This window comes from Cervus canadensis, chromosome 11 (assembly GCF_019320065.1).
Source record: "Cervus canadensis isolate Bull #8, Minnesota chromosome 11, ASM1932006v1, whole genome shotgun sequence".
NCBI classification, from domain to species: domain Eukaryota; kingdom Metazoa; phylum Chordata; class Mammalia; order Artiodactyla; family Cervidae; genus Cervus; species Cervus canadensis.
Window position 1 is genome coordinate 28,582,892 of NC_057396.1, and position 26,797 is coordinate 28,609,688.

Sequence of the window (26,797 nt, forward strand, 5' to 3'; positions counted from 1 at the left end):
CCCCTTTCTGTAAGAGAGCAGCCTTTCAGATTCCCGGGCTCGGCTCTGACTGGCCCCTATTCCACTCTGATGCGACAATTTGTACTCCTCCTTTGCACCCAGGGTGTCCCCCCATGACGGGTAAGAGAAAAAGCAGATGATGAAGTGTGTTTCTAGTGACTACCCGGCCGGCCGCGACATCCCCGTCGCCACAGCAACCTCAGCTTGGTCCGGGAGGACCTGCTCCTCCGGCGCCCCCTCCCATTCACGCAGCGGACGTGACACGTGCGGCGGGGTCACGTGTTGTTGTTGGGCCCGGAAAGCTGCTTCCGGGTCAATGCAGGACACAGGGCTCCGGCGGCTGGAGTGGGGGACGAGGTGAAGCGGAGCCGGTCCGGGGCCGGCCGGGAGCAGGCCCGAGGCTGAGCGGCGGCCACGGCGGCGGCCGGGAGGGGGGAGGAGAGGCGCAGGCTGAGGAGCCGCCGCAGCAGCTCCCCCGCCTCCCGGGCTGAGGGGTGAGTGGAGCCCGGGCCTGCCGGCTCCGCCGGGTTGTCGAGGCCCGAGGGGCTCCCCTCTGGAGTCAGGGTGCGGTGCGAGGAAATAGTGGGAAGAAGTAGGAGCGGGACGAGGCCTGCCTGGGCGAAGGGGAGGATGGGACACCTGCCGGGGCCGGAGGGAGGATGGGGCCGGGCCTGCGCTGCGGCGGCGCGGGGAGGGCCTGGGCTGGGAGAGGGGCCTGAGTCGGAGGGGGCCGTCGGAGGGAGCTGTCGGAGTTCCTGGGAGAATCAGGGCTTCCCGCTGTGCCCCGGGGTCTGGGGGACGAGGAGCTGCCCCTTGGCTGGTAGGAGATGGAGGTTGGAGATGTCTGGGGCTGCTGGGGAAATAGGAAACTTGCTCTGAACTACTGAATAAAAAAAAAAAAAGAGTACGTGTCCCAGGGAGGTTCGGTTGGGTTAGGAGCTCCTGGGACACCAGGCCTGCTCCTTTCGGGGCCCGTAGAAGCAAGCGGCAGTTTAAAAAGGGCTTTTGAGAGAATCGTTTTGCCCCCAGGACAACTAACTGACAATGAGGCGGTTGGAGTAAGATGGGACCTGGGAGGAGGGTACCCTGTCCGGAGATCTGGGAGAGGAGAAGGGTCAGGATCTGTGAGGAGCTTCATTCTCTGTTGAGTTCGAGATCCTCTTCTAGGAAGACATACTGGGAATTGGTGAAGCGAGAAGGAGAGTGATACTGTCTTGGGGCACAGTGATTCTGGAAGTTGTAATTCCGTAAAGTTGGTTGGAAGAGTAAACTTGTTTCTAGTCAGGGAGGGAGGAGGAGCTCTCTGAAAGTTGCTAAGTTACCAGAAGCTTGTAGGCACCGCCTAGGGCTGGTGTTTGGGGAAGTTAGTTCTTTCAGGTCCAAATTCGGGCTTAGTTACGGCGTGTCCTCATTCTTTTTTGGCTGCCCGGAGCTCTTAAATTGGTTTCCACGAGCCCATCTTGAGCTAAGAGATTGTGTAGGTGCTGAGGGCTGATGAATGTCTTTGGGTCCAGAGACATTTGACCTAAATCTCTAGGTTAGGAGCTTTCAAACTTTTGAAAAAATCATGCTCCATATTAAGAAGAACGTTTTTCATTATCGTCTGGTACATACATACCCACATAGGAACAAGAAGTTTCACAAAGCAGTACTCACTCTTATTACTAATGATGCATACTGATAATGGTTATTATATTTCATTCTTTTTATTTAAGAAATACTAACTAAATGCACTAAATTGATACACGGGTCATAACTTGCAGTTTGACAAACTGTCTCCAGGGCACATTTTTTTGGCTTCAATTAGTGTCTTACTGTATGTTTCTAGAGAACAAGGATGATAATAAGGAGATGGGTAGGGAGGGAGAGTGGAAACCCCCTGGTGCAATTGACTACTTCTCTTGTTTACATATTTAGAAGGTGTAGCAAATTATACCATAATCTTTGATGTCTTAATTTGCCTGATCAGTTGATGAAATTTTGAAATAAGTATGTGCTTTTAATTTTCTCTGTTCTTTGCTGGATCTGAGAAATATGAGAGGCCTAGTTCCATAGAGTTGATTCATCCCTACAACATCTTTAAGGTAATTTTATTTTAATGTTACAATGTTATACACTAATTTGCCTTTCTGCAGTGTAAAAAATCTCAAGCTGAAACCCATACTCTTCCTACTCCAATAATTAATGTATGGTATGCTTTTTCTGCATGATTTAAGGTGTAGGTTCTTGGCTTTAGTAACTTAATCATAAACTTAAAGATATCTTTCAGTCAATTAACATCTTAATTCTCCCCATGAAAATGACATTTTCATCTGTTTTTGAAACAGATAAGGTCCTTGTGTGAGTAATATTATAATAGATGTTAATGAGTATTGGTGACCAAAGTGAGAAGCCTTCATGTGTTGCCATGTTTAATGTCCTTTTAAAAGTGTCACATGGCCTGTTGTTACAGGACATTGAGTGTCAAATGATGCTGCCTGATTTCAGTAGGTACATATTTATAGCTTATATTTAAGACCAGTTCAATCATTTTAATTTTTGTTGAAGATGCCTTCATATTATTTGAAACCTGGAATTCACAGCCATCAGGAAAATATTGCCTGAAGTTTACCAATGGGGCCACATTCTTGAGTAGATACTTTATGAAAGCATTCTTATTATCTTCAAACTTAGTATATTATAAAATACATCTTTCTTACCTTTGTTTTTTGACTATCTGTTGGTTGCTCTGCCTGCATGTATCAGCCATCCTTTAAAAGTTACCTTTTACTCAGGTGAAAATTTGTTTTAAAATGTTTAAAAGTTTTCTTTGTGTGGTAGATGTTTGGGACATTAAGGAAGATTCTCATTAATTCCATTTTTTCTGGGAATCATGTGTATCTGTCAATAAACAGTTGTGGAGAATTTACCCTGAGTGATTCTGTGTGCTTTTTTTTTATAGTTTTCATTTCTGTTCTTCAGCTTCTTCCACCTGTCTGTAGCAGGCTCTTTTACACTTCTAATTTTTGTTTCTGAATTGCTGTGGGTTTGGAAATTAGATGCTTATCTTTGTTAGAACTTTGAGTAAAATGAGATTATATGGCTCTTAATAATGTTCTTTCATTTATATATATTATATATTAAGTATAATATATATACATCTACTTTTTTTTTTTTAGTGTATGAACTATGTGACATGTATTTTGCAGGCGTCATGGGCTGTGTTTTGAATAAGTGAACTCTGTATTTTGGAGCTTAGTTGGTTGTGTAAGAAAATGTTGTAAAAAGTAACATGAAACTGGTCAGAATACAACTTGGACTTAAGGGGTGAAGAAATCATTTGTTAATAGCTGTGATTATTGCCTTTGCCCCACATGCAGTTCATTGTCAAGAGGTACCATTCTTCCCTTTTTCATCTTTTCCAGTACCATGTTCTAGCTTTTATTTTTTTGAGATTGGAACGCTCCCTAACTATTCCCATTGTTGTTCTCGATATACTTGATTTTGCATAACTTCATCAGAGTACTCTTCCAAAGAATATTGCTGTGATTTATCATTTCCGTCCTCAAAAACCATTAGCAATTTCCCAGAGCCAGCACTGAATAAAACCCATAGTGTTTAGGTTGACATAGAGAGCATTCTACAGCCTCTGCTTTTCACTGACATTATTTTTCTATCCCTAAATGCAGATCCTCTGTTCCTGCCAAGCTGTCTGTTTTTCGATCCTTCCTTTGCATGTAGCATTATTCCTGAAAGTCTGCAGGACTTCATGAAATCCTTGCTCATCTTCATTTCATTACAGCTGATCCCTCTTCCTTGAAGTCTTTCTTGCTGTTTTGTTGATACTACTTCTCCTGTATCACTGTATATTTACCAGTTGTGTGTCTGATTTCTATCCCTTTTAGATTGTAAGCTGATTGAGACAGGAGGCTCATACTCCTCAAACCTGTAGAACACCCTGCACAGAGTTGAGGATAGTTCATGGACCAAGACAGTTAAAATTGCAGATCTCTGGAAATTCCACCCTAGACTTACTGAATCAGAATCTAGGAATCTGCCCAGGTGATTCTAATGTACAGTAATGTTTAAGAATTGCTGACCTAGCATGATGCATAAAATTACAGTAGATACACATACAGTTTTTTAGCAAATAATTTAAGTGAATCGAGCAATATCAGCTCAGCAGATGGTTTAATTTTAGGGCTTTGCAGTCGGGCAGCCTAGATTTGAGTCTTTCACTCGTTAGCCATCTGACTAGCCTCTCTTTGCTTCGGTTTTCTGATGTGTAAAATAGGGCTGGTAACAGTGCTTCTGATAAAGGTGTCATGAGAACTGAGTAATAGCATGTATAAAACAACACAGTACCAAGCACATAGTGAGCTCAATAGGTGTTATGTGCTGTTGTCATGTTGATCATAACAGGGGTCATCAAAGTAATGAAACGAGAATAGACTTTATGTCAGTCCTTGTGAATACACAAATTACTCATGTTTCTAACATTTCCAGCTTAAGATTCATTTTCCATTGTAGACTGACAGTTGATGGATCTGTGTGGTGTATAAAGTCATAAAAATGTGTTTTTTCCTTCTTTAGAATGATTGATGCCAAATTAGCATGTTAGATTTTTTCTCCCCCTTAATCTCCCTGAAGGAGAGTGCAAACTTCTGTGTGTACACACACACACACACACACACAAACACACCCCTGGGTCAGGAGAGTGCAAACTTCTGTGTGTACACACACACACACACACACACCCCTGGGTCAGGAGAGTGCAAACTTCTGTGTGTACACACACACACACACACACACACACACACACACACCCCTGGGTCAGGAAAGTGCAAACTTCTGTGTGTACACACACACACACACACACCCCTGGGTTCAGGAGGTGCAAACTTCTGTGTGTGCACACACACACACACACACGAGAGTGCAAACTTCTGTGTACACACCACACAAGGAGAGTGCAAACTCTGTGTAACACACACACACACACACACACACACACACACACACACACACACACACACACACACACACACACACACACACACACACACACACACACACACACACACCCCGGGTCAGGAAGATCCCCTGGAAAAGGGAACGGCAACCCATTCCAGTATTCTTGCCTGGAGAATTCTGTGGACAGGGGCGTTTGGTTGACTACATAGTCCTTGGGATCGCAAAGAATCGGACATGATTGAGGGACACAGTTTCACAGACACATAGTTTTCAAAATTCCTTTCCATCTGTGATACTTCTCATTGGTGTTCTTGATTTTTATATCACTGTCAGAAAGTACTACTTCATGTTTATTCAAAGTAAAGTTCACTGTTTTATTCATCCAACAAATATTTGTTGCCACTTGCCTGACATTGCTTTGTACTACACTGAACTGAACTGGCAGATCCCTGCTTTTGTGGGACTTGGGTTCTGGTGGAATTTACTGCTAAATTAACAGATAGTGATAAGTGCTGTAAAGAATGAAACAGTGAAATGATAAGTGCTTGCTGGTGGCAGCGTTGCCATATTTAATGAGGTGGTCAGAGGCAACTTGATTAAGAAGGTAGCATTTGTGCTTAAATTTATTTGAGATTTAAATGCTGAGATGAAGCCAGCTAAGCCAAGAGCCAGGAAAAGGGCATTCCTGTAAAAACCTTAAGAGGGGGAATCAACTTGGCAGGTTTGAGAAGTAGAAAGCCGAGCCAGCTGAAACCTAGTGGGCTAAGAAAAGGGTGGGAGGAGGTAAGCACAGAACAGGTAAAATGAAGCCCTGAAGGCTGTGGTAAAGACTGAATTTTATTCTGATTGTGAAGAGAAGCCTTTGGAGAGTTTAAAGGACATGACTTACATTTTGAAAAGATCACTTGGATGATCTTGGAGAATAACTTATACAGTCATGAGAGGCTTAAGAGAAAGCTATTGCCACAGTCCTAGTGAGAGATTAATGAAGGCTTAACCCAGAGTAAAGTAGAGGAAATGGAAAGAATTGGAGTGTTAGTGGCTCAGTAGGTAAAGAATTCTGCCCGCAGTGCAGAAGACCCGGGTTCGATCCCTGGAGAGGGAAGATCACCTGGAGGAGGAAATGGCAACCCACTCCAGTATTCTTGCCTGGAGGATCCCATGGATAGAGGAACCTGGTGGGCTACAGTCCATGGGATAACAAAGAGTCAGACATGACTGAGTGACTAACACACAGAGGTTGATTAATTACAGGGGGTGTGAGAGGAAGAGAAAAATAAAACTCTGCCGGTGGGAACTAGTGGAGGAGGAGCAGATTTGAGGAAATTAAGAATTCTGATTTTGTTTCCTATGTGCTTCTCCTTGGTTATTCACCCCCACTGTCCAAGGATACCATAATTCTGAATTTTTTGTTTATTATTCTCTAACTTTTCTTTACAGTTACCACCTGTGCATGTAACCCTGAACAATGCAATGATTAATTTTCTATGTTTTGAATTTTAAGTGGAATTATTCTGTATATATTCTTGTGATCGGTTATTTTATCCATTTAACAGTGTTTTTAAAAGTCATTTGTGTTGCTAAGGAAGCAGTCATAATGAATGACCAATTATTAATTCCATTGCTGTGTAGACATTTTATGAATGTAACGGAGTTTATCCAGCTGCCTATTCTTGGATGTAAGGGCATTTTTTTCACCAGGGTTTTTGTAATTTCAAACAATACTGTTGTTGTGGACACTTGTACTTTTCTCTTGGTACACATTACAAGTTCCTGTAAAGTTACACTGAGAATTGCTGTGTCATAGGAAATGTGCATATTCAGCTTCACTAGATGATGATGAGTGGTTTCCCAAGGTATTTGTATTCCTACTAGCAGTGGAAGAGTTCCTGTTCTTCCACATTTTCTACAACACTTGGTATTGTCAGAGTTTTTAAGTTTTGCTAGTTTTTGTAAAATGATAGTTCATTGAGATTTTAATTTCTGTCTTTGAATATTATTGAACATCTTTTACATATATTTATTAGTATTTTGAATTTTATCTTCTGTTAAATACTTGTTCATGTCTTTTGTCTGTTTTTCTATTGCGTCATTTGCCTTTTTCTTACTGGTTTTAGTTCTCTGTATTAATTACATGTGTTGCAAGTATCTTTTTCCAGTTTCTAGCTAATCTTTTTCTGTGTTTAATATCTTTTGATGATCAAAAGTTTTTCGTTTTATTTTTCCTTTATGGGTTCTTTTTGTGTTTTGCTTATGAAATAGTTCCCTCAATCAAGATCTTAGAGCTGTTTTCCTATTTTAAAAAAATACCAATTTTTTTCTCATTGGGGTAAAGTTTGCTTTCAACATTCTAGCTGGGGTAAAGTTTGCTTTCAACATTGAACCTTTCTGTGTTGTGAGATGAGGAATTCCCCTTTCATTTTCCCAGATCTGTATTCACTTGTCCTGGGGCAGTTCTTGTGTAGTTTAACTTTTTCCTGCTAATCTCTATGCTGCCTGCAGCCAGGTTTACATAGACCTGTTTCTGGACTATCCACTGAAGTCCATTGATCCATTTTTTTTCTCTCCAGAGTTTTCTTTACAAAGTACAGTTGATTCTTGTTATTCATGGTACTTATGTAAAGTTGCCATAAATACCAAATTAGTAAATTTGTAACCATTGTTCCCAGGGGAAATGTAGGGTTAGGGTACTGCCAGTCTTTGCTCACATTTTCATTAAGTGATTAATACCTAACCTTGTTTAATATGTGTTTCTGTTTAAAGACACTGTATTCAGTATATACTGTTGATTCACTAACTTTGGATTCATAGTGATCAGTTCTGTAGTTCATGCCTGAATAAATCTTATCTAACACCTGTTTTTTCCATAAGGTACATCAAAATCTTCTTGTTTTTAGGCACACAGCAATGTGCTGAGGGGCCTTTTCCTATAGTAAAATCAACAGAAAAGCACAAAAATATAAAAAACCTGGCACCAAATAGTTCCTGAGAAGGATGCTTGTTTACAGTATGAGAGCTGAAACAAGAAGGCAGAGTGATGCCTTTTTTCTGTCTCAGCTGGAAACATACTGTCAGGTGACTCATTTTTTCTTGCTCTGAGAGTATCTGCAAATGACCATGAAAATGCTCCAAGTATTGATTTTGGAGTTACAAATTAATCTGAGTTGGTGAATTTGCAAATAAAGAATTTGCTAATAATGAGGCTCTACTATATTATGAAATCTGGGGAGACAGTTTTTCAGCAACTTTAGCACTTTCCCTTTTCTCTTATGCTTACACATATATTTATAATATTTTATTGTAAAAGAATGATATAATGCAATGATTCTCTCATATACTGAGTTGTAGTTGACAGATGCCATTAGCTCAATGGGCTTCCCTGGTGGCTCGGATGGTAAAGAATGCAATGCGGGAGACCTGGGTTCGATCCCTGGGTTGGGAAGATCTGCTGGAGGAGGGCATGGCAACCCAATCCAGTATTGTTGCCTGGAGAATCCCCATGAACAGAGGAACCTGGCAGGCTGCAGTCCATGGGGTCACAAAGAGTCGGACACGACTGAGCAACTAAGCACAGCATCATCTCAATGAAGATAGTTCATTTTTGAGAATATTTTTTATTATTATTACATTGTTATTTAATTCATAGGTAAATGAATAGAGAATTTTAGGAAAGAATTGTGACCTTTAAAATGTTGGAAACAAGTCTAGATTATTAAACCATATTATTATGTCTTACATGAGGATGACATTTCCTCATAGGTACTATTAGTAACTTAAGGCATACATTTTATAAAGGCAAGTCCCTTTGGAGATTGTAATTTAAATGTTATCTCTATTAATCCTTCATCCATTAGTGACATTTTCCCATGTGAACATCAGTAAAGGAGTCCAAAAAAAAAGATACGATTGTGTACGTTATAAATCATCTCTGTTAGAAATGCGTTTATTGAGACTTGCCTAATTTATCCCTCACTCAGTATTGAAGATCCTTAAGTGAATTGTTGGCATCAGTTTGGTAAGTATGCTGAGAGAGTAAGAACCAGACAGTTTAGACTTGACCTGTATTCATCTTTTTTTAAAAGTATATTGTATTTATTCCTTGATTTTTGAAATTTTATTGTGGTAAAATATATATAACATGTACCAATTTAACCATTTTTAAGTGTACGTATCAGTGGCAGTAAGTACGTTCACATTGTTGTACAACCATCCCCACCATCTCTCTCCAGAGCTTTTTCATGTCTCCAGACTGAAACTCCCCATTACCCACTCTCCCCAGCCCCTGGCCACCATCATTCTATTACACTGCTATCTCTGTGAACGTGACTACTCTAGACACTTTGTATAAGTGGAATTATATAGTAGTAGTTCTTCAGTGTTTAGTTTATCTCACTTAGGTTTATGTCTTCAAGGTTCGTTCATATTGAAGTATGTGTCAGAATTGCCTTCCTTTTCAAAGCTGAATAATTCTCCACTTTGTATACATTCTACGTTTTCCTTATCCATTTATCTGCCCAAGGATGTTTAAGTAATTTCCATCCTTGGCTATTGTGAATAATGCCGCTATGAATATTGGTGTACAAATACCTGTTCAAGTCCCTGCTTTCAGTTCTTTTGATATATACTCAGAAATGGGATTGCTGGATCATATGTAATTCCATGTTTAATTTTTTTGAGAAACTACCATACTGTTATCTGTAGCAAGTACACCATTTTACATTTTCACCAGCAATGCACATATATTCATTTTTAGTTACTATGCTGTGCCTGTTGTTCTGAAGAATGGCATAAATTATTAAATCTTACGTATGAGATAGACAGTATAGTATGGATACCAAAATCATATATTCAATATTAAATCTACTGTGGCCATAGTTTTTGTGGAAGAATTCAACTTGTGCTTGGAAGCAAGAATTTTTTATTCTGCTACTGAGTCATTGCTCTATCATGTGTTGTCTTATTTTTGAAATCCCCATGGAGAGGTAGACGTAATTAGTATTTCAGTGGTAGCTAAGAAGCATTTTCATAACTAATCTGTTTGTTACATCCCTGCCTTTCATATTTTAAAAAATATATTTGATATGAAAAATCAGAAGTGATTAAAAAACTCATCTATTACCATATTTATTGAGTGTGGATTATGCACAAAATTCCAGTCCATGATAGAAAGAAGCATTGTGATACGGTTCTTAGCCTCAAGAACTATACTGACTTAGGATTTAAAACATAAACACATGAAAATGACAACACTATGCATTAGTTAATAATGGGAGAAAAGCAAAAAGAATCCATGCCAATGTGTGATTAATTACCCACTGAATATTTTAGGTAATGAATAGGCTGAGCTCAGCTCAAAAGAAGCATCATTATGTCGGGAGGTATCTGAAAAGTCTTCATCTCCAAGTATTCTGAATAGGTCTTTGAAGAATGAGTAAAACTTAAGACAGGTGGAGAAGGGAAGACCTTCTGGTTAAGGAGGAATGACATTATAAATGTCAGACATTCATTAATTGGCATTAATTAGCATTGACCTGGAGAAGGCAATGGCACCGCATTCCAGTACTCTTGCCTGGAAAATCCCATGGATGGAGGAGCCTGGTGGGCTGCAGTCCATGGAGTCGCTAAGACTTCACTTTCACTTTTCACTTTCATGCATTGGGGAAGGAAATGGCAACCCACTCCAGTGTTCTTGCCTGGAGAATCCCAGGGACAGGGGAGCCTGGTGGGCTGCCGTCTATGGGGGTCACACAGGGTCGGGCACCACTGAAGCGACTTAGCAGCAGCAGCAGCATTGACCTGGGACCAAAAAATATTAGATCAAAACTATTTAATTGTAAATAAGTCCACCAACCCTACATTAATGTTTCCATGAATGGTAATGAGAGTAATAATTGGAATAGTAGGAGGAGTAATAGTAAGCCAATATTAAGTGCTCTTCCTGTGCAAGGCAATGTGCTAAACATGTTTTACCCGTATTACCTCCATTCATTCAGCAAGCCCGTGAACTAGGAGTTAGGGGCTATCTTTTACCCCTTTTATGAATGAGGAGACTTATTAATAGAAGCCAAAGTAACTTGCTGACATGCGGAGTGGTGGAGTGAGGCATGATTTCATCCAGGCAGTTTGGTCGCCCTCATTACCACCAGGCGATACCACCACAGGGCAATAACACTGCTATAGCACAAGGCATGGCAAGGGATAGCGGATTTTTTAACATAAGCGGTAAACTTTTGCAACTTCTCTGTGTGGCTGTTGTTCACAAGAATGCTTTGTAAACTCTAGAAGGCTGCAGAGTGATGAGCTAGTCGTCCATTCCTAACGAGACCTTGCTTTAACTTGATAGGTAGGTACACACAAGTAGAGATGATGGGGTAATCTGTTCTGTAAACAGCTGAGTAGTGACCTTAAGCTTTGTGTATTCACAGCTAAAAGATAGTATGCATATATAATTTTCTTGTAATGAAAATTGGTACATTCAACAAACGAATATTTAGTGCTTTTTGGGAGGGAAGGGAAGTTAAGAATATTTTCTCCCCTTTGGTGACTAGACCAATCAGCACAACTGCTTAGTTTGTGGTTCAGTTACTTTGATGTAGTTACAAGAGGTATTTTGGGTGTGATGATTTTCATATATTTTAATAAGTTGGATTTCTATGATTTGTGCATGATGCATATACTATTGACATGCTTTTTTTTTTTTTTTGTAGTGAAGACAGCATGGCTGAACAGATTAGGAATACAGAAAGTATGACTTAGCATCCTGGTTGGGCCACAGAAACCTGAGCAGTTCACCTCAGTTTCATGTCCTGTGTAAATAGAGATAAGTTTCAGTCAGTCTGTTTGAGAAGGTGCCTGTGGAAAATTACTAGGCTTTAAAATGATTGTTAATCTCAGTGTTGGGACACTCAGCTTTTGGGGAGCATCGATTCAAGAGTAAATTTTTCTACTCGTGAATTTTGAGTAAGTGCAACATAAAAGTCTTAAGATTTTTTTCTGGTCCATATGGAAAGGTAGGGGTTGTTGGAGATTTGTTTGTAAAGGAGTTGAAAAGTGGGGAATAAGGGTGGAATCCTTGAAATTGATTGAAGTAAGGGGTGAGGTGAACATTAAACTTTTTGTTGTTCTTGTGATTGCTGAAAGTTGATGTAAAGTGCTTTCCTGTATTCTAAAATGCCTAATTCAGTAGGGATGTAGATAATTGGTGTAAGCCAACATTTCTCACAGAAGCTGTGGGAATCGAGAAAGTTCTTAGAAGTAGATTCATACAAAGAGATGTTTACATCTAAGTAGCAGTATTTCCTTAATCTTTTTCCTCTCAAGTACTTTCTCATCAAAATAATAAAGTTCTTGGACTAGTTCATTTGGATCAGAAATTTCGAGTGCTGCACAGAACAGGCTACCAGCATGAGAGTCAATCCTGGTTACTAATATGCAGCTGTAGATGAGAAAACTTTGTCTTTTGTCCAATATCAAATGTGCCCTGTGTGCAGTATGGTTCTTTAGTAAAAAAAACACAGACAAATTTGAGGCCGTACTCACTGATAACATAGAGTCACAGTTTTAGATGTCTCTGGTGCCACTAATATAATTACATAAAGAATTTGGGTTAGATATTTTTATACCTGTGGTCCTTTTAAGGAGAATGAACCGTGCTGTGATAAGTGAAAAGGGTAGCAGTGCCCTACTAATAGTCCAATTCAGAGGCTGACCAGGAGTCTGAATTCACATTTCATTCGGCAGTGTTGGATTTTTTGAAAAACTCTTCTACCAAGAAAAGTTGATGTGCCACATTATTATACTTGGGTGTAGCTTAGTATACAGCTGAGAAGGAGACTTTGAGAAATAGGGTGGTTCATAGTAGGGTGTGAGGTCATGGTGTGTTGTGATAATGGACTTATCAGCTGCACTCAAGTTTTGCACTTGGCATGCTCAGAGTCAATTGGTGAATTGGTAAGCCATAATTCTTGAGAAGAGCTCTGAAAGGCTCTTAGAGTTAGTTTATTTTCCTTACTTTTCATCCCAAGAAGGCATCTGCTTAGGTATATTACATAGTGTTCAAGGAGGTAACTGAGGTAGAGTTGCCTGTATATGTACCTTATGATAAGGGAAAGTAGAAGTGCCATACAGAATGAGACTGTCTAGCCTAAGTATGTTGACTTGGACGATATCTTTAATGTGTTTCTATGGGAGAGATTACTGTCATTCATGAATTCAGCAGCAAAAGCTTGTTAATGGAATGTTCTACAGACCTTAAAAAGGATTATATGGGTATTTATTTATGGATATAGAAAGTTTTTCATAAGCTATTTAGTGAAAAGGCAGGTTACAGAGCTATATATCTAAAAGTAATTTAATCTTTGTGTGAAAAGCATGTATCTACATAGCGTGGAAAAAATGGTCTGAAAAAAAATACACCCCATAAGGTGCATCCTCAAGCTTTTAATCTACTTTCTAAATCTGTCAACCAAAGCTTCCTGGTATGGCTGTGGCTGTAAATATGAATAAGAAAAGCTTTTTGATAACACTTATTTACATGCTTAGCTGGTGAAAAGTGAAACTCCATCTACATGACGTAACAATTTTTTGGCTTATTTTCAATTGGTAATTTTTAAAAATTCAGAGTGTATATCACTAGTATTTTTAAAGCAGTTTTTTTAGAAAAAGCTTATCAGTAGACTGTTTTCTCTTTATTTTTTAATGTAATTTTTAATTGAAGTATAGTTGATTCACAACATTGGGCTAATTTCTGCTGTATATTCTTCTATAATACCCTTTTCCACTATGGTTTATCTCAGGAGATTAGAGACAGTTCCCTGTGCTATACAGTAGAACCTTGTTTATCCATTCTAAATGTAATAGTTTGCATCTACTAACCCCAAACTCCTAGTCAATCCCACCTCCACTTGGCTACCACAAGTCAGTTCTCTATGTCTATGAGTCTGTTTCTGTTTTGTAAATAGGTTCATTTGTGCCATATTTTAGATTTCACATGTAAGTGATATCATATGGTATTTGTCTTTCTCTTTCTGACCAGCTTCACTTAGTATGATAATCTCTAATTGCACCCATGTTGCTGCAGATGGCATTATTCTGTTTGTTTTGGCTGAATAGTATTCCATTGTATATATGTATCACATCTTCTTTATCCAATCCTTTGTTGTTCTTTTAATCTTTCCTGAAGGTAAAAATATGTAAAATACGCATATGCTTTCCTAGAGTAATTATGTTTTATTGGGGTACACTCTTGCTGAGGATCAGAAAGACTTAGGAAACAAAACAACAAGCTAAAGTTCCAGCTACCTAAAATGTCTGAGAATCTGACAGAGTTCGGATATAACGGGGATCTTTCAAAACAGTAAGCTTTCTGGGGATGAGGTTAGGAATCCCAAAGTAAAAGCTAAATGGGCTTTGAGAAAAACTTCCAAAAATTAAGAAAGCTGGCAGTCCTAGGAGATTCTGTGACACAACTCAGGTTTTCCTCCTGAGCTTTGTTGTGTTAGTTTTTTTGACCTCCATGCTATTACTGCCCACACCCCCAAACTCATCCTATAAATTCCTCTCTCAAGATATAACAGCTCTCTATCTCTGAACACTTCACTTTTCTTCATTAACTGTCCCATCTCTTCTGTTTTCATCTGAGCATCTCAAAGGCATGGTCTCTACTTAACTGTCTTCACTTATTTATTTCCTTAACTCCCTAAACTATGGTTTTTATCCCCTTGTCTGTACTGAAGATGCTTCCTCTAAGGTGAACAAACTCCTACTTGCCCAGTCCTTTTAGGATTTTAAAAATTATCATTATTGACCTCTTGATAGTCTTCATAAAGATCGGTAACCCCGTCCTTGCAATATTCACAGCAATCTGTTAAAACTTCTCTTTTATCTCTATAGGATAAAGTCAAACTGAGCAAGGTCAGGCATGAGCTGACTACCATCCACTTTTTGGTCTGCTCCCTATGCAAATTTTATGTTGTAGCAAAACCACCTAATGGGTCTTGTGAGGTTTATCTTAAGTTGTTTCCTGTGCCTGGAATGCTCTTCATTGCCATTAGCCTAGTCTTTGTCATCTTTCAAAATGGCTGAGGATTCACCTCCTACTTCCTTAATTATACTTCCAAAAGTTCATCACTTCTTGTATTTGAATTCACTATTTTTGGGTGCCCTGTTTGAGGTACATATTATCTCCCTGAATTTCCCTCTAGGTTGTGGATGCCATATGGGCAGAGTTTATATTTTATTTTCTCACTTTCTTTTTGTTTGGCACAGATTTGGTGTGTGGTTCATGTTTGTTGAATGGAACTACATGAGACTATAAACTTTGTGAGGCACACATTTTATAAATAAATGAGTAAATAAGTCTAATTGGGACCACTTGATAACGTGCAAAAAAGAGATAGTGAAAACTGGATGTATTTGTTGTCTCCATTTTTATTAAACAAGTGGTGAAGAAATTCTTATTCTCAGATTGTCTTGTAAAGGAAGTAGGTACCCGAGAAGAGAAAAATCCCTGGAGTGAAATGTCATCTGACCAGTGGAACCCAAAGGTGAAATTGTGGAGCCTTTGGCCAAAATGTTTAACCTAAATTTTATTTTCACATATTTGGTAGCAAAATATTAGCAGGTAGCTCTAAAGTGTGTTTTTCTCCTGCCCTTCTCTGATGGATAGATAAGATGGGTTAGTTGTAAATTGTATATAAATGCTGCTGCTGCTTCTGCTGCTAAGTCACTTCAGTCGTGTCCGACACTGTGCGACCCCATAGCCGGCAGCCCACCAGGCTTTGCCGCCCCTGGGATTCTCCAGGCAAGAACACTGGAGTGGGTTGCCATTTCCTTCTCCAGTGCTTGAAAGTGAAAAGTGAAAGTGAAGTCGCTCAGTAGTGTCTGACTCTTCGCAACCCCATGGACTGCAGCCTACCAGGCTCCTCCATCCATGGGGTCTGTGTCAAATGGCTGAAAATAATTTTAAGCTACTTGGGAGTGCTTCCCTCTTCTTTATTATTTTTATGCTGTGAAAACTCTTCCTGAATGTTTAGCTTCATCCTACATTAATGCATGTTTTGAATTATTGTGATTTATTATTGAGAACTGTAAGTCAGTTCGCCACTATTTATTATTCCAGTAATTTGCATCTTGTAGGAAGCCCCAGTCTTTAGTTCATCTCCACAGCAGGAGGCAACTGGGAGGCCTGAAGCTCCTAAGCACCCTTAGGCCATGGCTTTGTAACCTCTGCCTCCTGGATCTCTTGTGGTTCCTAGGTCAGTGGTTTGGGTACCATTTGGGTAATCTGGATGAAATATTTGGGTAACTTACTAACATATTTACTCGGTTAGCAAAAGAGATGACGCTTGAGACCTGCGGGTGTCCTTCCCCCACTCTGCACATGCCACAGTCATCTTCCCGCTTCATCTCAATCCAGCCTCTCCTTCTGACTGTAGTTTAGTTCTGAGGCTCAGATGTGTTTTGTTCTGCTTTCTTTTTTGTTGTTGAGTCGCTCAGTCTGTGTCCGACTCTTTTGCAACTGCATGGACTGTAGCCCTCCAGGTTCCTCTGTCTATGGGTTTTCACAGGAAAGAATATTGGAATGGGTTGCCGTTTCCTTCAGGAGATCTACTTGACCCAGCGATTGGACCTGCTTCTCCTGCATTGCAGGCAGATTCCTTACCTCTGAGCCACCAGGGAAGCCCTTTCTTTTTCTTTATCAATGCTCCTTTACAAAAATATTTCCATTTGGCCACCATTTTATTTCTTTTCTTCCTCAATTCCCAGTTCCTTTAAAACTTATTATTATTTCTTTTAAAATTATATATTCCACATAGTCGAGTTTGGCATTTTTTTTTTCCACAGACAGTTGACAGTAATGAGGGCTTAAAAAACACTTTGACAGATCAGGTCAGTCCCAGATATTATCACTTAAAAATGTTTTGTATTCTGAAAAGATAATATATGGGAAAAGAAAGGGTGATGTATGCATCTGGTGAGTTCAGGTGGTTCAGACAGGGGCACAGTAAAAACCAATCTCCTTCTCACTTTGTTCCTCATTTCCTCTCTTTGGAGTCAACCACAGGCATGAATTTTATTAATTTCTGTTTTATCCTTCTGGATATTCTACCTCCTGGAGTCTTGTATATGTATATATAGTCTATACACCATAGACAGATAAACCTATTTTTTAATAAAACTTAAAATGTCTGTTTTGGGACTTTGGGATAGTTTTGGAAGTTGTGAATGAGGCTGGTATTAATAGTGTTTATATAAAATGTAGTATTCTACCATAAAAATTTTTGGTGAAGTAAATATTGGTTCTTGCATACCAGCATAACGCTATTGTGTATAGTGGTCAGATATGGCCTGTTCTCTGTTTCCAGTTGTGTTGAGTTTCATACTAATTGTGACCTGATCTTAAGTCAAATTGATAGCAGTTGAGGTTACTTAGGTAACTGGGTGTCCTGTTCTGATATTAATCTATTTGGCAAAAGTGTTCTGAGCTCCTTATCCTTGCACTTTCACCAGGGGCTTATAAAAAGACCATATAGCATAGTCAGAATTTGAGGCACAAAGGGGTTAGGATTTTCACAGGTACACTCCATGACTTGGTAAGGGAACCAAGCAACGTCACCCCCAGATTCCTGGTTTCCTGGTTTGAAGCACCAATTCAGAACTCTTTTATAAATTTATTAGAACTCTGCAACTGTAGAAGGTAATCAGATGTAATTTGACACCAGTTCTTTCCACAGTCATAGATTATCATTCCACCTCCAAAAATCCCTTTAAAAGGCTCCAGTTAGAGGTCTTTTTCCATCCTGTATTTCCTCATTTTTCAGTCTACTTGGTTTTCAGTTTTCCTTTCCCACCTACTGTTCTTCCTCCAAGTGCCCCAACAGATTTTGAGTAGATTTATGTTACTGATCCATTTTGCAATCTTAGTGTTCCAATTCAAAACCTGTGTATTAATGCGTACACTATCTGCATTCATGGAAAGCTGTTCCAATAGAGTATCCTGGAAAATAACCAGTGAAGGTGCCTGACATTGCTTTTTAGTCTTTAGAGAGAAAAAAAACAGACTACTTAGAAAAACTTAAAGCATGGGGCCATGAGGAATAACTTTTAAGTTCCCACAGTTGCTTGCTTACCAGCACTCACTTTAACTTGTATGTGTTTCTAACCTTACCATCTTCGTATCAGTTTTAATAGTATAATAGCAAGATACTTAACTAGAGAAAGCCAGTTTATTCGGGAATAGCCAGAGGATTTACAATGTGAGATATGCAAACTATGGCAGACCATAGGCAGATCCAAGGAAGGGGAACTTGCTTTTATAGGGAAAATGAGGGGAGCTGAAAAGGGTGGTGGTGTATAATCAAAGAGTCCATTGGAGGAAGCTAGGAGTCCAAGTGGAGGTTGGTTGGGCTGTTTTCAGTCTCTGGCTGGGTTGTCACTGGGCAGAGTGTTTTTTTCTTCCTGCTGGCTGGTAATGTAGGCAGCATCTTCCTGTCATAGATGAAGGCCTGCATCTCTTCCTGTTTGGAGTAATTAATGTCACATGGCAGGGATGAAAGCTCTGCCTACTGCCCTGTCCAGACTCCAGTTTTAGCCAAGGTTTCTTTAATTCCACTCTCAGCTTATCTATATTTAAATTGTGATTAAGATTATTGTCCTCGAATGCAGAGGTTTAGGATTAAGTGAATGTGAAGCTTCCAGGTAAAAGCTGCTATTTAATCTCGGTGACTGTTTTGGCACTGACAGTCCAGCACCCTCCCACACAGTTTTCATTCTTGTGAACTGCCAGTTGTAGGGAAGATAGCTATGTAACTTCTTTGACTTTCTGTTAGACATTTCTGGAAAGTCTCTTGGCATTCTGCTTGAGACAGGTCTTTGATCAGAACTGTGGTGCCTGTCACTAGTGGCGTAGCACCTGCTCTGTGTTGCCTGCTGTTGGTGATGAGTTTACGTTGAGAAAGAACCTTTCTACCTGGAGGTTTCTGGAGTCATCGATGAAAATGCAGAGTTCGGTTTTGACACAGTGCTTGGACAGAGGACAACAGCGTGTACTTACCACTCGGTGTGGATAGAAAGAACAAGCTCTCTTGTACTAAAACAGACCCTGTTCTTAAGTTCCCAAATGATAACTGTGACAGAGGGCAGCCCTATGTTTTCAAGTTACTTGAAGTATACTTGTTATGAAATGCGTTTCCCCTGTCTAAACTTTGATAGATCGTACAGATAAAACTTGTTGACAAGTGGTCAATGAGTGTGTACTCTGTGCTCTAGGTGTTTGTAAATTGATTTCATAAAGTACGGAAGACGTGGTCCTGGTAGTAATCTAGAAAATGGGTCAGGTTTAAAGACCACTTTTATATTCATGTCATTTTTACATTCCTACTGCAAATACAAGAGGAAAATTTTAGCTCATCCATAGTGTGAAAATTTGAAGTAGAAAGAGATTAGATAACTAGTTTATGTTTTACCCAGCTAGCAATTGACAGAGTCGAAGTTTTCTATGTTTATGTGCTTTTTACCATATTACAAATTCCTTTTATAATTAGTAACAGTTCTGTATTTTAGAGATTTACAAGAGCCCTATAATCTAAATAGCACATTTGTACATTTCAGAGCTCTATGGTAACCCTGAACTCCAAGTAGTATAGGTATTAATATTGTCTTTTACAGAAAGGTCATTTAAGCCCCAGAGAAATACAATGTCTTGCCCAATGGCACAAAAGTATTAAGTGGTAGAACTGGGTGGGACTTATATCTGCTCCTGATCTTGAATCCTCTGCTCTTTCTACTTGGCATACGGAAAGCTAGTTATTTTATTAATAGTACTCAGCGACATTTATTGAGCCGTGACTGTGTGTAGAGTAGTGTGCCAGGTGCTGTGAATCAGTACTGGAGAAGCAGAATTGCATAGCATTGCTCACCTTTATAATGCCATGGTGGAGCCAGGACAGTCACATGAGGAAAATACCTAACATCAGTGTAATTAGACCGTGAAAGCAAAAGCAAACCCAGTGCAGCATAGTGAAGTAAATAGATCACTGCCAGTGGTGAACAGTTTGGAGTGTTACCTGACTAGTACCCAACAGCCTTCTAGACATTTTTAATGCTCATTCCTGCTGGTTTTTCCTAGGACCAGGTACCAGTAGTCATTTTCATACTCTCCAGCTCTACTTGCTGCCTCTCCATAATCTAAACTGTGTCAGGTGTCTCCTATTTTAAGAGGAAAAACCTTGGCACTTGCTCCCCTGACCCCTACTCTGTTCTCTTCCTGCCTTCCTTATCAGCTCATCTTCTTCCTCACCTTCTCATCAGAACTTCTCAAAATGTTAGCTATACACTCCACTCTCTGTTCCTTTTTGCTTTCCTTCATGATGTTGCTTCCTCTACCTGGATCTGAAATATCAGTGTCCTGGAGAGTTCTGTCATCTGACTGTCCTTATTCATAATATTTCCTAATGAGATCCAAATCCTCGCCTCCAGCTCACCTTTCTCACCCAAATTCAGACTGTTTTCCTGAATCAGATGCCTCATGTTGAACATGTGTAAAATAGAATTCATCATTTTCCTCCTTAAAACTAGATCTTTCTGCATTCTCTTCTTACTTACTTATCACCAGTGACCTAGTCACCTGGACGAGAAACCTGGGAGTCAGCCTTGACTCCATCTTCCCCTCAGCCCCTAAAACTCCTGAAAAGCTTGCTTCCTAAGTAGATGTTGAATCTATTTGTACTACCACTGTGTCACTGGGCTCTCATCATGTCACCCCTGTACTTTGCAGCATCTAACTCTTCTCCCAAACAGGATCTCCTCTGTCTGATATTCCTGTTTAGGTGATCCTGATGCCCTCTGTTGTTAGATCTCTTCTGGTTACTCCTTTATACCATTGTGCATTCTCTCTGCTCTGTTTAAGTACTCAGTACTCTTCTTTGAGTACTTTTTATCCTTCTTCCTTTTCTTTCTGATTATTTTAGTAAAAAGCTTAGTAGCTAATAGACAGAACTACAGAGGACAATTAGTGGCCTATATTTTGATTTATGTTTAATAGAGATCAAAAGCCAGTTCCTCAAGATAATGGTAAGCAGGCCCACACTGTTTGATGTTACCTTCTTTAACCTATGCATGAGTACTGGAAGTATGCAGGAGTATGTTTGTACCCTTAGCTGAGGTTAGACTTGACCTTGACAATACTAATACTAATACATTAGTGCTAATGATACTCTGACTTAGTTAGGATTAGGCTCATTTTTAAGTAACTGAAAAATTGAGGACAGTGGCTCAAATAAAACAAGGTTATTCCTCTTCCACTGAAATTTCTAGAGATAAGCACTCAGCAGCATTATGGCAGCTCAGTTCCCTGACATCCCTTAGGTTCCTTTCAGCTGTTTGTTTCACCTTTCTTAGGCTGTGTCTCTTGGCCTCACAGAGAAAGGATCTGTTTCTAGGCAGTAGAACTGAGGAGGAGACAGGGAAGGAAGACAAAGGGCACACTGGCTATCTTTTAAGGATTATTCCCAGAAACCTCCATAGAATTCTTTATTTTTATCCCAACTAGAACCTGTGTACTCATTCCTCAGTAGAAGTAGCTGTGGAAGAAGAAGAGAGGATTTTAAGTGACAAATGTCAATTAAATGTCAAAGTATTTATCCCAATTCTTTAGTCTGATGTTTAATCTGTACTTTCCTATTTGGCCCCCTTTCCTACTACCACATGAACCTATCCACCAGCCAAAAGTCTTCCTGTTACACATGGTTGATGGCCTTCTCTTCTAAATCTTATAGCTCTTTTCATCTATATTGCAGTTATAAGCTGAACTATATTGCTGCCATTTGTCTGCCTGTGTAGTGTCCCTAAATCATGAGATCTCACCACAGTGTAAGTTCCTGGGGTCAGCGTCCGTCTCTTCTGTGTTGGCAATGCCTTGCTTAGTACCTTGGAAATAATTGATTCTCAATAAATATTTCCTGTGTGAATAAATAGACAAATTTTGATGATTTCTGGTTTCTTATAGAATTTTAGGAAAGGAAGATGGATCAACCTAGCGGGAGGAGTTTTATGCAAGTATTATGTGAAAAATACAGTCCTGAAAACTTTCCTTATCGCCGTGGTCCTGGGATGGGAGTCCATGTCCCAGCCACACCTCAGGGCTCTCCTATGAAAGGTAAGAAACATGGGACATAAAACATTTGTTTACTGGAACTTGCTTAGGACATTAAACCAGACTATTGCCTTATTTGCAAATGATTCCCTTTATTTTGAATTATGAATTGTATAACCTTTCTCCCTTTCTATGATTTTAGTTTCTTGGAAAACCTGAAAGGATTTATCTTCCTCCAGATTGGCCAAAAGGCATTTTAGTTGCACTCATAGGGCAAAAGCAATATTTGAATGAGAGTATTTCAAAGAACTTGGAAGGTAGAAGATAGTACAAGCCTGGCCTGTGCCCTCAATAACCTCACAGCCTATTGGATTACAAGATACTCACATTTATAAAAATATATAATAACACAAGGTAGTTTATATTGAATCAAATGAATGGCACACTGATTGGGAAAGAAATTTAGGGAGTGAGTTAATACGAGCAGGAAAGAGTTCAAAATTGTGAGATTTGAACTAATCCTTCAAGAAAGTAAAATTTGGTTAGAGAGGGGATATAGACATTCTAGGAGGGGGCTTATGTGAGCAATCATCTACAGCTGGAAACATGCAATGTGTGTTTTTGGTTTGCATTTTAACTTAATGTTGTAATTAACTGTTCTTGGAAATAGTTCTTTATCATTATGGGAGGTTAATATTAAACAGTGTTTTAAAGTTCCTATGTCTGAAGGTTACTAAATGTTTTTTACTTCTCAATACCACTATCTTACCACTCCATATAAACTGGAACAGCAGAAAGAAGTGGACTTCTTACTTGATCATTTTTTTTAGGATCTACTTCCATCCTGAGAAAATTAATTTTGTAAAAAGCACTAAGTTGAAAAATCATACTAATTGAGGCCTCCATTCATAAAATATACTTTCATGAGTCTTTGGTTTATACCAAATAGAAAAAGAGTGACTAAATTCTCATATTGATCCTTTTTATTAGAGATAGGAAGAGTAATTTTATTGGCATATTTTTTGAACAAGCAGTAGTTTGACTGAATTCATTGAATGGTTTAAGACTATGAAACATGTTCTCTTATAATTATATATTTTTGAAAGTCTCATTTTTGTAAGTGACAAATTCTATGTGGATATGAAAGGGGGTTGACTGATGGACAAGTATGGGAGAAAGATGTAGATTTTTAAATGGATTCATGTAAGTGAGGAACATTCCTTGAGTTGATATGAACTTGAAGGACAGAATTGATTTAGCCGATATACTATCTAATGGTCTGAGATAATTTTCAAAGGCAAAAAGAGGTGAAAATACAAATCAGTCTGACTGAGAAAAGAGCTAACCAGAGTGATTGATACTTTTGAACTAAATTTTAAAAAGAAAGAATTGAGGCCAGTTAGAAGACAGTGGTAGCCCTGACGTGAATCATGTGGATCTAATGTCAGATGATAAGGTGACAGATGATGGTTCTGTTGTTGGTAGTTGAGCTAAACAGTCCTGCCAGGAGGTACAGCCTGCAGGACTTTTCAGTCCAGTACTTCTGATCTCCTCCTGGGTCATATTTGGCTATCTCCCCCTTGAAATTCAATACCCTTGGATTCCATCATATCCTGTGTTTTCAGGGCCTTGTGTAATTTCACATAATTTGATTTTGATTCCTGGCAGTTCAGTGTATGTAGACAAGAATTAGGCTGACATAGAACATGTTTCATTTCCCTTATGATTCAGATCGCCTCAACCTCCCAAGTGTACTGGTGTTGAACAGCTGTGGAATTACCTGTGCAGGAGATGAGAAAGAAATTGCTGCCTTCTGTGCTCACGTGTCAGAACTAGATCTCTCTGACAACAAACTTGAAGACTGGCACGAGGTAAAGCTTTCATGGTGCTGAGTCTGGGTGAAGGGCAGCGATGACTCACTGTGTTATTGTCTGTGTTGCTGTGTATGCTGCTGAATTCTGGCTCTCGGGATTCTTGTCTGTATGTCTCAAGAGAAACAACTGACTGCTTCAACTGGTTCTGTAGTGATTTTTCAGTTAACCTTGTTATTGCTTATTTGTTTTTCATTAATGTGAAAAACACTGAGAAACTTTATTCTAGGCATCAAGAAGTTAATAAGACTACAGAGGTTTAGACTGCTAACAGTGCATTAAATTCTCTACTGTTTCACTAGTTTACATATCCTGTGTTCATTCTCTGCTACTACTTCAATATTTATTACCATAAATTGACATAAAAATTGTTGGAGCTCAAAATTAAGGTTATAAAAATATTTTTTCTTGATACTGAAATTTATTCCAAATATTTTAGAACTTTTCCTTATTTTATTAAGTCTTATTAGTGATTTGACATAACTGATGCCTTTGACCTCAGAGTAACTCTAAATTGCACAAATAAAAGTATTATGACATTCTCTCTTGTTATTGTATATAACATTACTACCTGATTATGACATGACCTGATAGAAGGTATCTTTAAGAGAAAAATAGTTCTTCCTGCTTGATTTTTTGCCTTAATTTAGGTTCTTATTTCTTATTTGAACTGCTGGAAAAGTGTCTTAATGAGTTTTCTGCTTCTGGTTTTACTCTGCTTCTTCTAAGCTACCTTCTGCTGTGCTACCAGACTCCTTTAAATAATGAAATGTGATTATGAAACTCAAGCTTCAAGTCCCTTCCCTGATTTTTCACTGCCTACAAACAATGCTTTGAACTCTCTAAGTGTGACCCTCCATCATGTGACCCTTTGCTATTTCCAGAGTCTTTTCTCTACCTTTAGCTATGTGCTTTTCTGTAGTTCATGATAAACCTTGACAAGGAGAACTTCCCTACTTTTATTTATTCTGAATCTACTGTTCTCTTTCTCCTCTGTCTACCCAGCTGCTTCCTGTGTATCTTTCAAGATTTGGCCCAAATTGTTGTTCCTCTCTGAAACTTTCCCTGACACTCACTCAGGCAGAATTAGATTATCCTAACACACACACACACACAAACACACACACACACACACACACACATATAAACACACACACACACATACGTGAACCGTGAACTTCCAGATGTTCAAGCTGGTTTTAGAAAAGGCAGAGGAACCAGAGATCAAATTGCCAACATCCACTGGATCATCGAAAAAGCAAGAGAGTTGCAGAAAAACATCTATTTCTGCTTTATTCACTATGCCAAAGCCTTTGACTGTGTGGATCACAAGAAACTGGAAAATTCTGAAAGAGATGGGCATACCAGACCACCTGACCTGCCTCTTGAGAAACCTGTATGCAGGTCAGGAAGCAACAGTTAGAACTGGACATGGAACAACAGACTGGTTCTAAATAGGAAAAGGAGTACGTCAAGGCGGTATATTGTCACCCTGCTTATTTAACTTATATGCAGAGTACATCATGAGAAACACTGGGTTGGATGAAGCACAAGCTGGAATCAAGATTGCTGGGAGAAATATGAATAACCTCAGATATGCAAATGACACCACCCTCATGGCAGAGAGTGAAGAGGAACTAAAAAGCCTCTTGATGAAAGTGAAAGAGGAGAGTGAAAAAGTTGGCTTAAAGCTCAACATTCAGAAAACTAAGATCATGGCATCTGGTCCCATCACTTCATGGGAAATAGATGGGGAGACACTGGAAACAGTGTCAGACTTTATTTTTTGGGCTCCAAAATCACTGCAGATGGTGACTGCAGCCATGAAATTAAAAGACGCTTACTGCTTGGAAGGAAAGTTATGACCAACCTAGACAGCATATTGAAAAGCAGAGACATTACTTTGCCAACAAAGGTCCATCTAGTCAAGGCTATGGTTTTTCCAGTGGTCATGTATGGATGTGAGAGTTGGACTGTGAAGAAAGCTGAGTGCCGAAAATTGATGCTTTTGAACTGTGGTGTTGGAGAAGACTCTTGAGAGTCCCTTGGACTGCAGGGAGATCCAACCAGTCCATCCTAAAGGAGATCAGTCCTGGGTGTTCACTGGAAGGACTGATGCTGAAGCTGAAACTCCAGTACTTTGGCCACCTCATGCAAAGAGTTGACTCATTGGAAAAGACCCTGATGCTGGGAGGGATTGGGGGCAGGAGGAGAAGGGGACGACAGAAGATGAGATGGCTGGATGGCATCACTGACTCGATGGATATGAGTTTGAGTAGACTCCGGGAGTTGGTGATGGACAGGGAGGCCTGGCGTGCTGTGATTCATGGGGTCGCAAAGAGTCGGACACGACTGAGTGACTGAACTGAACTGAACACCTGTATCATGCTGCTGTGAAAGAATTCATCACAGTGTAGTACAGTCACTGGCTTACCTGACAGTTTTCTGCTGGACCATGAGCTTTTTCAGGGCTTTCTTTTTTATCATCAGCACTAGCATTCTAGGCTGGAAAAGGAAATGGCAGTACACTCCAGTATTCTTGCCTGGGAAATCCCGTGGACAGACGAGCCTGGCGGGCTATATTTCATGGGGTCACAAAGTATAGGACATGACTTAGTGACTAAACAGCAAACAGCAGCATTCTAGGCATTCATATGTTTCCTGAGTTCATTAAAGAATAAATGATTGTATCTTGAGGTTTGATCAGGCCCAGTTGCTCTAACTTTTCCTGTAATCTTAAGAAATTCATGTATTCCTTTATCATCTGTAAGATAAGGCTACTGATAAAATTAATTATCAAGACACCTGGTAGATATTAAATGTGATACAAATTCTAAGACAGCTTTCTTGTTAAAGAAATATCTATCTATAACTTACTTTT

General features: G+C 39.4%; 1 protein-coding gene across 8 annotated transcripts in view; it reads left to right on the forward strand.

The window, feature by feature from the left end:
* Positions 1–301: 301 nt before the first annotated feature.
* LOC122449695 (tubulin-specific chaperone cofactor E-like protein) overlaps positions 302–26,797 on the forward strand; it is a 161,419-nt gene continuing 134,923 nt past the window's right edge. The window contains exons 1-5 of one of the 8 annotated variants that reach the window (XM_043481603.1): positions 302–494; positions 2,031–2,084; positions 16,090–16,208; positions 21,959–22,108; positions 23,777–23,916. In XM_043481603.1, coding sequence (XP_043337538.1) covers positions 21,976–22,108; positions 23,777–23,916 — 273 coding nt within the window. In that variant the 5' untranslated portion in view covers positions 302–494; positions 2,031–2,084; positions 16,090–16,208; positions 21,959–21,975. Of the gene's footprint in view, positions 2,085–11,702; positions 11,914–16,089; positions 16,209–21,749; positions 21,823–21,958; positions 22,109–23,776; positions 23,917–26,797 lie in introns of those variants that run through there. The other 7 variants (XM_043481601.1, XM_043481602.1, XM_043481606.1 and 4 more) reach the window with 7 other exon arrangements.